The sequence below is a fragment of the Seriola lalandi genome, unplaced genomic scaffold (assembly GCF_002814215.2).
Source record: "Seriola lalandi dorsalis isolate HSWRI2012SDOR001 ecotype SW California unplaced genomic scaffold, Sedor1 jcf7180002054941, whole genome shotgun sequence".
NCBI classification, from domain to species: domain Eukaryota; kingdom Metazoa; phylum Chordata; class Actinopteri; order Carangiformes; family Carangidae; genus Seriola; species Seriola lalandi.
The window spans coordinates 59,412-74,511 of NW_019525492.1; the positions used below are offsets into that span (position 1 = coordinate 59,412).

The window sequence follows — 15,100 nt, forward strand, 5'->3', positions numbered from 1 at the left end:
AGGGAGGGAGGGAGGAGAACAACCAGCTGACTGTGGGCCTCCTCTACATCCTGACCTGAGGTGAACTCTGTGAGACAAACAAACACTAAAAGGCTAAAGCAGAGCAGACGCCGGCCGACCAGACAAACATTTGGCTCTGGGCCTCAGAGGACCGACCCCCCAGGTCAGATACCTGCTCGGGGAGGCGGGGGTCAAATAAACCACAGTGATCCTCTGAGGACCCGGTTCTGGTCAGACCGGCAGAAGGCCTCATCGTCTCAAGAAACTCGGCACCGACGGTGACAAACTCAAAATGACCCAAACTGAAGAAAAAGGTTTTGGTTTTAACAGCGACCGTCCGGGACGCCATGGCGGCGACACCAGAACCTGATACCACACGGACACCAGCCGCAGGCATGTGACCGGTGGTTTGTCTTTAAGATCCAATCAGGATGCAGCTTTGGTTTCAGTCTGGACTGGTCCCTGTGGTATCAGATTCATCATCATCATCTTCATCTCAATCATCTAATCTCACTCATTCATAAAGGCTGAAGTGGCTGTAAGGCTGTCAGGAGGAGAGGAGGAGGCGCCAGGCTGGAGTTCAGAGGAGGAGGAGGAGGAGGAGGAGGAGGGAGGTGGGGGTAGTAGCAGTTATGGTGTTTTATCCAGTGCCTGTGCCGGGTCTGATGGGTGGAGCGGGTTCAACCATGACCATCACTGGAGGAGGGGTGGAGTCACATCTCTGTGGGCGGAGCAGACAGGTGAACTGTTAAACAACAATAATAATGACTGTGTTGGTCTGAAGCTGAACGATGACAGAACAGGAGCTGCTGTAACAGCTGGTACAGTCTGCTATACAACAGGTAAACAACACCTGTATCCATGGTAACAGTGCACCTCAGTGACAACAGAGGTGAAGACTAAAGAGACGATGACAGTCGACAGTACAACAGGTTCAGCAGCAGCAGGAATAATGTAGGTCGCCATGGAAACCAGGGTGAATGGAAGCAGGTGACGGGTCATAATCAAGAGACGTGTTAGAATCAGCTGTGTCACCGCAGTGTGTGTGTGTGTGTGTGTGTGTGTGTGTGTGTGTGTGTGTGTGTGTGTGTGAGAGTGTTACCTGGCTGAGCTCAATGTTCTCAGATGTGTGACCTTTGGGACCTCTGACACTATTGAGGGTGGGCGGAGCCTCCCAGCTCGCTGCTTTCCTGCAGAACAAACTGAACACAGAGCAAAGTGAGGATTATGATTATGATAATGATGATGATGATGATGACGATGACGACGATGATGACTACGACTACGACTATGATGATGACGATGATAATGATGACGATGATGATGATGACGATGACGACGATGACGACGATGATGACGACGATGATGACGACGACCACGACTATGATGATGATGATGATGAAGATGCAGGTCTTACCTGCGTCTGTATCCCAGCAGGATGAAGAGCAAACAGCAGAGGATGCAGGCGAGGCCGCTGTGAACACCGACCAGCAGAGTGGACATTGAACCGTCAGACTGGTCACAGTTACAGCTCGGACCAGCTGAGGGACACAGAGACAACAAGTCAGACTGGTTCCACTGGTTTCAGTGGAGGGGTCAGAGGTCAGAGGTGAGAGGTCCTACCTGCTGCAGTGTTTCCTCCCTCTGCCAGAGACACCAGGCGGCGATTGGACGGACTGTCTCCGTTCCCGTTGAACGCCACCAGCTGGATCTCGTAGACTGCAGCTGGTTCTGCAGGAAGGAAACAGACTCACACTGAAACACCACGCTCTTATTCTGAAATATTTTACAGGATAACTTCAGTTTCAGATTTCAAAATCAGATAATCTATAATCAATACACAAACATGTAATAACTGGTTTATAATGAACTATTACACTACTGTGTTTAGTATCTGTTCTTTACATATCATTACAGGTAGGAGGGTTAGCTTAGCACAAAGACTGGAAGCAGAGGGAAAGTGTTAGCCTAGCTTAGCACAAAGATTAGCCTAGCTTAGCACAAAGATTGACAGCAGGGGCGATGTTCCCATTTAAATGTTGTACTGTCCCTTTAACTGCACTGACCCAGGTGGGAGATGGTGTGGGTGTTGATGTGTCCTGGGAAGGTCTCCTGCCCCTGGACATCTGGACTGGAAACCCCGCGGTACTCCAGTCTGAAGCCCTCCAGCTTCCCCGGCTTACTGGGCAGCTCCCAGTAAACCTGCATGGCCGTCTGGTTCAGGACTTTAGTGAAGAAGCTGGGAGAACTGGGAACTGTGGGACGGAGACAGAGACAGACTGGTTACTGTCGGTGTGTTTCACTGGCCCGAAGAATTCATCCCAACATCTTCTATTTTCAACCAAATTTAAACATCCTTCTTTTCCTTCACTAAACTTTTATTTTGAAGTCTTTTATATGTGACCAGATGTGTTTGGACGTCTTTTCTAAAACCTGAAGAATATGACTTTTCACTTTGTATTGTCCAGTGAATTTTAAACTTGGACGGACGTCTTTTACAGGTATCTTTAAACGTCTGGTCCGTGACCGGACGCCGTACCTCCTCCCAGCGTGGTGGCGGTGATGGTGTCGGACTGCTGGCTGCCTCCCAGAGCAGAGTAGGCTTTCAGGTAGATGGAGTAGGTGGTGGCTGCTTCCAGGTTGTTGAACTCGTGTCTGAAGGTCGTTTTACTGACGGCCTCCTGCAGCTCTGCACTGTCCGGCTCTGAGGACACGCAGGTCACAGGTTAAAGGTTAAAGGTCACAGTCTTGGTTGTATTTTATTGATCAGTGCAGTGACCTGCTGCGCAAAGAACCAACTTTTCTCTCCAGCCAATCACAAACAAGCATCAGTCACTCTGTGATTGGTGTAAATCTCATTTGTCTGATTTAATCTCATCTCATCTCATTCAGAATCTAGTTTCTTGTCACCGTCTCACCCCGTCTCATCTCATCTAATCTGATTTTGTCATGTCTCAAAAGAGTGTTTTGTGTCTCACCCAATGTTAATGTAATAATCTAATATCACCTTGTCTCATCTAATTAATCTGATCTCATCTCATTTCATATTATCTTGTTCAATCTTGTCTCATCTAATCTAATTTCTTTAATTCTGTCTCATCTCAGATAATCTCATATCTTCTTTTGTCTAATCCCATTTGTTTGTTTTGGTTTATCTAATCTCATCACCTCTGGTCTAATCTGGTTTAAACCTCATCTCACTCCACATTTTATTTTGTGTAATCTCTCTCATCCTGCTAATCTGTCTTTTGTCTAATATCTCGTCTCATCTTGAGTTGTCTTGTCATCACTAATCTTGCCTCGTTTCATCTTTAATCTCATCTGACCTTGTCTTTGATAAACTCACTTTGTCCAGTCTAATCTAATCTAATCTAATCTATTCTAATCTAATCTAATCTAAATTAATCTAATCTAATCTAATCTAATCTTATCTCTCGGATTCATTTAATCTCGTTTTAGCTTCAGTAATGTTACACCATCTCTGATAATCTCATTTTGTCTCATTTGGTTTTATCTAATCTAGTCTCATCTCGTCCCACTTCTTCTCATTTTTGTTCAGTGCAATCTCTTTGACTCTTCTCCTCTAATCTGATCTCGTTTAATCTCATTCAGTGTAATCTCAGTCTCTCACCCCCCAGTCGTCGTATGTGCAGCACATATCCAATGATCTGCTGGCTGACGTGCTCTGTGGGCTGTTCCCAGGTCAGCTGCAGGCTGCTGGAGCTGAGGGGCGTGGCCTGGAGGCCGACGGGGGCCTCGGGCAGCTCGGGCCCCTGGCTGATGGCGAGACGAGCGCTGGCCTGGTTTGTGCCGGCGCTGTTTTCGGCAATGCACTGATAGATGGCCTCGTCCTCGGGCGTGATCCGGGTGATGGCGAGCGTTCTGCAGGGGGAGACAAAGAGACATTTAGTAAGTATAAGATCCTTTTGGTTTAAGAAGAAACAGCTGTTCATTTCACTCTGCAGAACACAGGAGTTGCTGCTCGACCATGTGACTTTCAGTGGTTGAAGAAACAATCAAAAGAACCAGGTTCAGAAATCCTCACTTCCTTTAAGTTCTTACGTGTTTCCGTTGGTGAGTTTGACGTTGCCGCTGGGCGTCAGCAGTTTGCCGTTCTTCAGCCAGATGAGGTGAGGTTCAGGGACGCCGGACGCAGTGCAGCTGAAGACAGCGCTGCCCCCTGCTGGTCTGGAGACAGACTGAGGCCACTGCACGAACTCTGGAGGAGCTGCACAAAGACAGACGAGAACAGAGTATTGATATATACAGCGGTGTGTCATCATGAGGAAACGTGACCCGGAATTATGAAACACACGGTTTCATTAAGAATCAGTTTGTTCTTTTGTTCTGACTGTTTTCACTCGTTATTCCCTCAGTTTGACCTCTGACCTCTGTGAGGCTCTACAGCTCAGAAACCTGCTCCTCCATATTAGTTCCATGTCGTTCTTGAGAATCAGAGCTGAATTCGATCAATTGATACAAAATGAACCAGGAACAGTTTTGATTATTGATTAAACATTGTTTTCTTTTCTGTTTTCAGCTTCTTATTTGTGAAGAAGGATCTAAGGATCAAAGTGTCATCGGCAGAATGGCCTCTGACAGATTAGTTTTATATTATTTAGTCATTATTTTTGATCAACAGTGAGGTGGAGCTAAATTCAAATACTTTATATAACATTACTTCATATTTTTTAGTTTGTAGTTCTGTATCTTTTCTCACACATAAGTAAGTAACTGCCTCACAGCGACACCTCAGTACTCCATCACATGTTACTTTCCACCAATGATAGAAGCAGCTGTAACAACTGTAGTACTGTCAGTAGACCAGCAGAGAGCAGCAGAGAGCAGCAGAGGTTCTCACACACACACACACGCACACACACACACACACACTCACACTCACTGTGACTCAACTGAATCTGATTAGAATCTCATTATAACTTTAATGACAGAAGACAAACTAACAGCTGATCTCACTGTTTCACTGTCAATAGAAAATATCTGATGTTTTTGAAATTTAATCTTCCAGCAGCAGTAAAAACTTTGGCCTCTGATATTTACATAGTTCTACGGATGATATTAAACACCTCGTTCAAACAAACTCCATTTAAATTTTCCTTCACAGTGACACTGTTGACTTTAAGAATCTCATCCTGCATTGATCAGCAGACATTTATTATCTCAGCTGCACATGTATGTTACATGTTTACTATTCATATTTATATATATTTAAAGAGTTACATGTTCATATCACATCTATGTTTACATGTTTATGTATTTATATGGTTATATGTTATATATATTAAGTTTCATATATACACTGTTGCTCATAAAGTTGGAATAAAATATTTTTTACCTTTTTCGATGATTGTGACAATGTGATTTATTCTTGACAGATAAAGTGTATATCTTCTCAAAACCTTTGTAGTCAATCTCTTCCAAAGATATCACAATGAAAATGAAACACAATTAAACTGAAAACAAATTTTTCCATTGATATAATATTGATAAGGTTATATATATATATATATATCTATGTTTACATGTTCATATATATTTATAAATCTATGTTGTATATTAAGTTTCATATATATATATATATGTTCATATCACATCTTTGTTTACATGTTTATCTGAACATTTATTTGAATTCATCTACTCATGAAAACTCAAACGTGTGAACATGAACTTGAACTCATCTTTGTGCCTAAACTCCACTTTGACCTCTGACTCTCCCTCTGTCCTCCGTCAGACAGACAGGTGCTGTCTCGCCTCCACCCAGTCCGTCTCCACGGTGACAGAGACCACATATACATATGTGGTCTCCGTCACCTCAAATAACCCCCTGAAGCCCCGCCCTTACCCCTCTAAATGTTAAAGAGAGGGGGGGTCAGAGGTCAGAGGGGGGAGAGAGAGTGAGGGAGGGGGTGAATAGGAGCCATTTATCAATTCAAGAAGGGTGGGGGGGTTCATTAATAGAGAAATAAAGTTGATTTGTGAAGAGAGACGACCTTTCACCTTTCACACACTCTGTAGCTTCAGCTACTTCAACACATCAAGTTCAAGAGCAAAACACACACACACACACACACACACACACACACACACACACACACACACACATTCAGATTCGTCAGTTGTTCATGTGTGAAGCAGTTTCACTCAGTGAGGAGGAAGATGACGACGATGAAAGCTGACGGCTCCAGAGATTCAACATGTGAAGAATAAAGTTTCTAATAAAATTTAAGATTTGATATTTGAATGAAACTGTTTAGATGAAAATCACGGACTAATTAAAACTATCTGTGACTTTATTCTGTTGAACTGAAACATTTAAACGACTTCACACGTCATTCACCGTCAGTTTCACTGTTGCTAATATCATCAGTGACTCGTGTCTGTGTGACAGACGGAGTCTTAGTCTGAATAAAGTCCTCATTGTGAAGTGGGACTCTTCACATGCTAATCCATATTCTAATGAAGCTCTGAGTCTGGGAAACACACACACACACACACACACACACACACACACACATACAATGAGCCTGTGTGACCCCTAACCTCTGACCCCTCCCTAACACACTGAGCTGCAGCTGGGCCGAGCAGCAGACGAAACAAACGCACCCTGTGTTTGTTACTGAAAATAGGAGCCGATGAATCAATGAATCAGAAAATGAACTGATAGCATTCTGATAATTAATCAATGAAAACATCCAGTCTGAACCAAATGATCTGAGGGGGAGGAGTTGGGTCAGTCCTGGTCCTGGTCCTGGTCCTGGTCCCTCAGAAGAAAGAATAGCCTGAACTTGAGGAGGAGGAGGAGGAGGAGGAGGAAGGTCTTCATGTTTCACTGATCGAAACTAAAATTTATTCTTCTTTTTCTGTGATTTTAGTCTGTGTGTGAGTTGTGAGAAAGTGAGAGGTGGATGATGGATGATGGAGGAGGAGGAGGAGGAGGAGGAGGAGGAGTAGATGAAGAAGTGTGAGGAAGAAACAGAGGAGGAGATAGAAAGCAAACAGAAGGAAGGAATGATGGAAGAAAAGTGAACAAAGAGAAACAGATGAAGGTGAACTGATGATGAAGGTGGAGGTGAGGAAACGAGGAGGAGGAGAGGGGGGAGAAGAGGGGGGAGGGGTCTGAGTCTGCAGGTCTGAGATTAAACCTGAACACATCCTGACCTCCTCCTCCACCTCTTCATCTCTGTATGCATCGCTCCCTCCTGCCTCCTGTGATGGAGGTCAGAGGTCAGAGGTGAGAGGTGCTGCTGATCCGTCTGAAGGTAAATGTTGTCTAAAGCTTTGTTCTTGCTTCTGAAGGTTCTAAAGGTTCTTCAGTGTTTGTAAATGTGATCAAAGGTTCTAAAATGTTCCTAAATATCTGTATGTTCCCCCTAAATGTTTATAAAGGTTCCTTAATGTTTATAAACGTCTCTAAAGGTTTATAAATGTCCCTAAATGTATGTAAAGGTTCTAAAGGTTCTTGTTTCCCAAGAAAATAATATAAAAGAAAAAGTATCAGAGCCACAGTCGGAGGCGACTCAACCCTGACGTTGTTGTTGTTGTTGTTGTTGTGTTTTCATTGTGGCTGTGTCCAGTTTTCTTTGTTTCTTTGTCCTGACAGAAGCTGAACACCCCCCCCCACCCATCCCCCAACAACCACACACACATCTGATTTACAGAGAGGGTCAGAGGCCACAGGTCAGAGGTCGGGGTGAAGAGTCAGACAGCAGCAGCAACTGAGCTGAACTTGACATTCATGAGCAGAGACACACACACACACACATACACACACACACACACACACACACACACACACACACTGACAGACGACACCCGAGTTCAAGTTCAGCAAACAGTCTGAAAACAGAACGCTGACTGTTCACACAGTGAGGTCACAGACCTGAGACACGTCCTGTGATGTTGTTTTTGTTGTTGTTTTTGTTGTTGTTGTGTTGTTGTTTTTGTTGTTGTGTTGTTGTTTTTGTTGTTGTGTTGTTGTTGTTGTTGTGTATGAGTGTGGTCACCTTGTACTACGAGTCGTCCCAGTGCCGTCCTCCTGGACCTGCTTCCTGGTCTGTTTGCTGAACACACATAAACTCCTGAATGCTGCAGAGTCGCATCAGAGATCATCAGGTTCCCTGTTCCCAGAACCTGGATCCCTTCGACCCCGATGGACCGTCCGTCTGAGGGACAGAGACAGACAGGTGATCAGTACAGGTGAGCGGTACAGGTGAGCGGTACAGGTGAGCGGTACAGGTGAGCGGTACAGGTGATGGAGGTTTATGGTGGAGTCATTACCGAGGCGACTCCAGGACACGATGGGGCGAGGATTTCCTGTGGCGATGCACTCCAAGATGGCGGTCTGGTGGATGTTGATGGTGAGGTTCTGAGGACCGGACAGGATGGCGGGCTCCTGGTAGATCCTGGATCCTGCAACTGGACCCACAGAAACCAGAGAACATCAACAACACTGAGACAGAGACCTGAAGCTCTGCGGGTCTCTTTGCCCCAGGTTTGGTCTTACCGGTGACGGACAGCTGGGCCTCGTGGCTGTATCGAGTGTTAGCGATATTTGAGGCGACGCAGCGGAACAAACCGCCGTCTGTTCGCCGAACGCCGGTGATCTGCAGGACGCCGTTAGGAAGCAGAGTGTACCTGAACGACACAGAGATACACGTTAAATTCACATTATAGTCAGGGTCTGTTTACTGGCTATTCCAGAGCTTTCAACCATTTCTCATGGTCCTCATCAACACAACCTTATTAAGTATGCGAGTGCCTGTTAACATGTGACTGAAGTTCCATATTTAGGTCACGTGATGTCAACAGACCCATCTCCATCCTCTGATGAAGACCATGAGTTGTGGTTAAAACTCCAGAGGAGAAAAGTGTAGTAAGTTGTCCTTGAGTCACTATGTAAACATTGACTTCTTACACCTGACAGTGACATACCTGGGGTCCTCTGTGCTCAGGTGCTGTCGGTCTCTCTGCCAGGTGATGTTGGCCTCTGGGATTCCATTTACCTGACAGGTGAGTCTGGCCACGCCCCCTTCATCCACAGCAACAGACTCTGGGTGAGACAGGAACTTAGGAAGGGCTAGGGGGGAGAGGGAGGAGAGGGGGAGAGACTGGTCAATACATGATGCTCTATTTTTATGTTTGTTTGTTTATGTTTGTTTGTTTAGCCGCTGCAGGATGTTGACACTCACAGGCGAGCTGGACTCGGGCCTTGCGGCTGATCAACATGCCGTAGCGGTTCTGGGCGGCGCAGTCATATTCTCCTGCGTCCGTCTCGTTGCTTTCTCGTCTCTTGGAGAAGTTTCTGATGAGCAGCGTGCCGTTACCAAGCACCGTCGCCTTGACACCGGTCGCCACGGGAACGCCGTTCTGCCTCCAGGTGATGGAAATGGGCCCCTCCCCCTCTACCTGACAGTCCAGCATCAGGGGGCGGTCCCTCACCGCAATGACGTCACTGGGCTCTTTGAGGAAGGCCAGCTCTGAGGCTCCGCCCACACCTGAGAGGAGGAGACAGGTGAGGGAGGAGCAGTTTGAGATGTGGAGGTTCAGGAAGTCCAAACGCCTGATCGACTTTAGATTATTGATTAAATATCAGATCAAACATTTAAAGGAGCTGGACCAGAACCTGGACCAGAACCTGAGCTAAGTCAGCTATGGTTCCTTATTTCTGGCTTTATTATTGGACCCGGTTCCTTTGCTGCCTTTCTTCCTCTGTGTTATTGTCGTTGTTGTTGTTGTTGTTGTTGTTGTTGTTGTTGTTGTTTTTAATCATCATCATATGTTGAAATGTGAAAATGTGTCTGAGATGAAGAAACAGGAAATACTCACTGAGAGGATGGAGGTGATGATGATGATGATGGTGATGATGATGATGGCGGTGATGATGATGATGTTGATGATGATGGTGATAATCAATAACACACATTATCACTTCACTGTTGATTAGAAATAAAAAAACAACAGATCAGATCTGATCAATGATGTATTGTCTTTTATCACTGGAGATACGAGATTTCTTCAGAACATAAGAACACGATCCCTGAGGACTGGTACTGGATCGTGAACTGGGAGCTGAACTGGTCTCCCAGTCTGACTGAGCCTCAGGACATACCACAAAGAGGAGGGACAGCAAAGCATCATGGGAAAGCAGCAAAGAAGCAGCTGACTGACAGCTCTGTTAAAGAGCCCCACCCCCCCACACTCAGACTGAATGAGTCTGCAAACAGACGGGGAAGGGGGGGGGGGTCAGGTTCAGGTGACCTCTGACCTCTGAGAGTCTGTGGTGGAGCTGACGGGATCATTCATGAAAACATGATTAATAAAATATAATAATAAACTTTGGAGATCAGAAGAGTCGAAATGTGTTTCTCTCCTGAAGCTTCAGACTGAGAAATGATTTAGTCTCTGAGCAGCTTCATGAGGAAAGGAGCTTCACTGCTTCCTCTCTCATCTCCTTTAGGAAACACTGGAGCTTCCTTTACCGAAGGAAAGGAGACATGCCGTCCCACAATTCCTTGCTGCAGCAGCATTTAAAACCACAGCAGAGCCACATAAATGTAGAAACTCAGATCCATAAATATAGATCTATTCTCTTTAAATCAGTCAGGAGTCATCATGAAGAACAAGCTGATGGATTTAGACTTAATATCATCGCCATCAATAAATACTATAGTCTATATATTAATGATGTTTCACTAAATCTCCCTGTGTGTAACGACATAAACATGAACTTTCTCCATTTCACAAATGTACAGAAATGTACATTTGTGAAATTATTTATTATTTCACAACTTTCTCTGTTTGTATTTTCCTTCATGTTTTCTTATTTCAACATTTCAGTCCTGTTTGTTTCTGTGGTTAAAGGAGGATTTATCCTCCATGTGTTAGAAATAAAGTTAGTTTAAAAAATCCTTGTGCAAGTTCAGTCAGATTCTTTTCCTGAGTCCTGATGAATTCTCCTTCACATCATCATCGAGAGTCAGAGAGGAGGTTATTTACACTTCTCCACCTCAGCCCAGGTCTCTCATCCTCCTCAGGTATGAGACAAGAGGCTAGAAAACACATCTCCAACGGCAACCACACACACACACACACACACACACACACTCACACACACACTCACACACACGATCAGGATTTTGTGAGAGACCATGAAACAATGTTTAAGGTTTAGTGCAGATTCAACATCCTGTCAAAATAAAAGCTTTAGGACGTTAACACACTGAGACACTGAGACGTCTCTCTGGTCAGTGAACGCATCGTCCTCCTCTTTTCAACTTGAACTTGGTCGAGGTGACTTTCCCAGGCTCCCCCACCCTCTCACCCCCTCATCCCCGGATCACATCATTCAGACGACGATGTCACAGCCGACTCCCACCCCCCACCCCTGCCCTCCATCTTGTTCTGGTCCCAGCTGGTCTTTCAGAGGATGCTGTGGGAGGAGAAAATCAGACGACGGACGGCAGCAGGACTCCCCGTGACGTCTGAACCCCCAGATCCCCCAAAAACCTCCCCCAGACCCTCAACCTTCTTTAGTATGAATGACAACAATAATGACAACAAAAGTCTGAATCCAGACACAACAGACCCCCCCCCCAAATCCCTAAAAACACCAAAACCACCAAACACCAGACCCCTCACTCTGCAGCTGCTCCGGTTTCACTCTGATGTTTTGTTCTGTTGTGATGAAGCTGCTCATCTGTCCCTTTATCTGTTCAGCTCAGTTCAAGTCCAAGTCCAAGTCCAAGTCCAAGTTCAAGTCCAAGTTCACTTCTGTAGGAACAAAGGACTCTGAACCATAAAGTTCTTGAACCAGTTCTCACTCAGCTCAAAACACAAACTTATTTTGAAGCTGGTTTTCAGCTCTGATCCAGATTCCGAGACCGGAGGACTGAGACTTCCTCTACGAGCATCGAGAGAAAGAAATAAACCTGATTCATCTGCAGATGAATCGTCACAGACCTTCACCTCCAGAACCATCCAAGCCAACCAAGCTGGTCTGATTCAGTCCGAAACCACCGAAGTCTGAACTGACCCAGACGTGGACCAAAGCCCGGTCACATGGAGCCTCGGTCTCCGGCTCTGACACTGAGCCACAGTCACACAAACTCAGATTATTTTTACAGGACGAAATATCCGAGACATCAGGACCAGATCTGGATCACGTCATTCCCCTGATACAGAACTGGTTTTACAAAAAACTTCCCAGGAAGCCAAAACCAACATGTTCAGTGACTTGGGATGAACCCGAGACCAGAACCATCTGACTACAGTCTGACTCCGGGGGCTGACACTGGGCCGCAACTGCTTCTCAGTCCAAAACTGAACCAACAACTGCAGAACCCAGAGCTCCACCAGCCAAGTGTCACAACATGCACCAGACTTCAGGGAAAAAATATCTATATCCAAATATATCATAGTAGATGATATATTTGGATATAGGTTCGGTGCAAATCGGTTCAGGACTTTTTGTGGGATCCTGCTGACAAACAAACAAACAAACAAACAAACAAACAAACAAACAAACAAACAAACAAACAAACAAACAAACAAACAAACAAACAAACAAACAGACAGACAACAGACAGATGTGTGAAAACACGACCTCCCTGGTGGAGGTAAAACTCTCTGTCAGAGCCAAGACACAGTTTATTCTCTGGTGCCAGACCTCAGCCGAGTGTGCCGACATTCAGCCAGAATCAGCCTGATCAACATTAAGGAACCTGAACTGAACTGAACCTGGTCGGATCCAGTCTGTAATTGTCCTGACTGGACTCAAAAAGATTTTCTCAGCAGGAAACGTCTCAGTCCATTTTCCTGAATTCACTGAATCTGCTCACACTGGTCTAACTGGGACCCAATCCTGGTTCTGCTGGAGGAAGTTGGTCTGACAGGGCGGCCTGCAGCTGGTTACAGCTCTCTGACTGTTCTTATGTAGAAACAGGCTGAAAACCCGTACCTGCAGGTACACCTGGACCCGAACCCGGGCTAGCAGCCTTGTGCAGGTGTACAGGACGCCTCTGTGTGTCTGTGTGAACTCACTGAATCTGATTCAGATGCTGATGATTTTAACTGTTTCTAGGAAACTGTTGGGACTGTTTGAGTCTGTAGAGACCTGAGGACACAAGGACTCAAGGACACAAGGACACAAGGACTCAAGGACACAAGAACACAAAGACTCGAGGACAGAGTTCATGTCTCAGAGTCCGTCTGATCAGCTGACGATGAATCACTGTTTGCTGTGAGAACCGCTTCAGACTGCAGGTTCAGGATTAAACCACACGCCTCCCATCTGGGTCCTCATTATATATAAAAGGGGGATGGGTTGATTTAAAACACTGGAGCAGACAGTCCACCCCCCTCCTCACCCCCCCTCCTCACCCCGACCTGCCCTCCAAATCCCTAAAATCCCCCCTCGGCCCCTAAAGGTCATGAGAGTCTCAGTTCAGGTTCAGCAGCCCTCCCTCTCTCTCTGTGGCGTATTGTCGCACGCCCAACACTGACCGTGAACGTGGTCCCATGGCAGCACCGACCCCCCACCCGAACACAGAGCCACCCCCCCACCCCCCACAGACGACAAACAGCAGTAAATCCTTCATCAGAAAACACACACACACACACACACACACACACACACACACACAGCTGCTTTAATTGTTTAATTGGATCCAGCTAATTAACCATCAGAATCTGTCATGTTCACTTCAGGTGCAGTCTTATAAGTTTAAAGGGTTTCTGAAACGATGAATCAGTTCATGTAACAGGCTCTGACTCTGACTCTGTTCATAAACCAAACTAATAATTATAAATGATCAATAATCAAAATAATCATTTGCTCTACACTGATGAGTGATTTCAGCTCCCAGAATGCTTTGGCTGTGACTTTCAGTCATGATGACACACAGAAATGAGCAGAAAATGAACCTGAAAGACTCTGATCCTGCATCAGGATCCTGCTCTCTGCTCTTCAGAGAAACCAGGTGTATTAACCTGCAGGTAACCATAGCAACAGCACTGATGCTGTAGTGGCTTCTTCTGACCTCAGTCTGAAGCCTCAAACAGACTTGAGGACAAACAAACAAACAAATGAAGAGGGTTTTCATCAAGTTCAAGAGCAGAGCACACACACAGACACACAGACACACAGACACACACACACACAGACACACACACACACACACACACACACACAGTCTGTCTGCTGTATGAAAATGAGGCTGATGAATATGGAGTGTGTGTGACTTTCTGTGTCTGCTTCTTCAGACACATTTTACAATTAAAACTACTTTTATTTCATTATCAACATTATTAATTATTATTATTATTATTATTATTATGTCAGTCTTAAATATTGAAAAGCTGAATAAAGAAAATGAATCTGTTTCAATCATTAAATATTTTATGTTTTCTTCCAACTGAACTAAATCAATAAACTAAATGAAACTAAACTCAGACACATGTAGAAGATTAAAGCAGATCAATAACAAGCAGCTGATCAACCTCTTCATCTTTAACAAACATTAAAACATCTGAATTCTACACCGACTGAAAACAGACTCTGTGTTACTGACATTATTTGAATCTGACCTGAGTTCAGCTGTGAATTATGATGTCACCTCTCAGGTGCGACCTGAACCTGCTCCTTCATAATAAAATCATAACAATAATAAATATATCAGACCTGAGCAGCACAGCAGCAGCAGCATCATCATCGTCATCGTCATGGTCGTCCAGCTCCTCGTCATCTTCATGTTTCACTTCAGTTTAAATCCAGATCATCAGAAACACAAAGGTCCAGCAGCTCATACAGGAAACGTCAAAATAAAAATAACTGATCCTCTTCTTCTCTTTTTTCTTCTCTTCTTTTCTTCTCTTTTCTCTTCTTCTTGATTTAAACCCTGTTAGATATGAACTCTGTGAGGACGAAGGCAGAGACACATCAGAGCTCAGAGATCCTGCTGAGCCTCCTGAAGACCTGATTCAAACTGACCCCACACTGATGGATGGCAGGGGTGGGGCCTGAGGAGGAGGGGCGGGGCCTGAGGACCCACAGGGACTGAGGGGGACCCTGAGGTGAAGTGAG

At 45.2% G+C, this 15,100-nt stretch overlaps 1 protein-coding gene across 1 annotated transcript; it reads right to left on the reverse strand.

The window, feature by feature from the left end:
- Window positions 1-6: 6 nt before the first annotated feature.
- On the reverse strand, window positions 7-15,078 carry LOC111644724 (immunoglobulin superfamily DCC subclass member 3). The gene is made up of 14 exons (XM_023393686.2): window positions 14,699-15,078; window positions 9,210-9,515; window positions 8,953-9,097; window positions 8,525-8,655; window positions 8,299-8,436; window positions 8,025-8,183; window positions 4,063-4,228; window positions 3,632-3,882; window positions 2,540-2,704; window positions 2,067-2,255; window positions 1,624-1,731; window positions 1,418-1,541; window positions 1,103-1,202; window positions 7-721 (listed from the first exon to the last, which is right to left on the reverse strand). Exons 1-14 carry the CDS (start codon window positions 14,766-14,768, stop codon window positions 641-643), a joined length of 2,133 nt encoding a protein of 710 aa, XP_023249454.2. The 5' UTR covers window positions 14,769-15,078; the 3' UTR covers window positions 7-640.
- Window positions 15,079-15,100: the final 22 nt, after the last annotated feature.

Coding starts and splice junctions, on each gene's coding strand:
- LOC111644724 (XM_023393686.2), bottom strand. CDS start 14,768: ATGAAGATGACGAGGAGCTGGACGACCATGACGATGACGATGATGATG. Junction 2,256..2,539: donor CGCCACCACGCTGGGAGGAG/GTACGGCGTCCG, acceptor TCCGTCCCACAG/TTCCCAGTTCTCCCAGCTTC. Junction 722..1,102: donor AGAACATTGAGCTCAGCCAG/GTAACACTCTCA, acceptor CTCCGCCCACAG/AGATGTGACTCCACCCCTCC.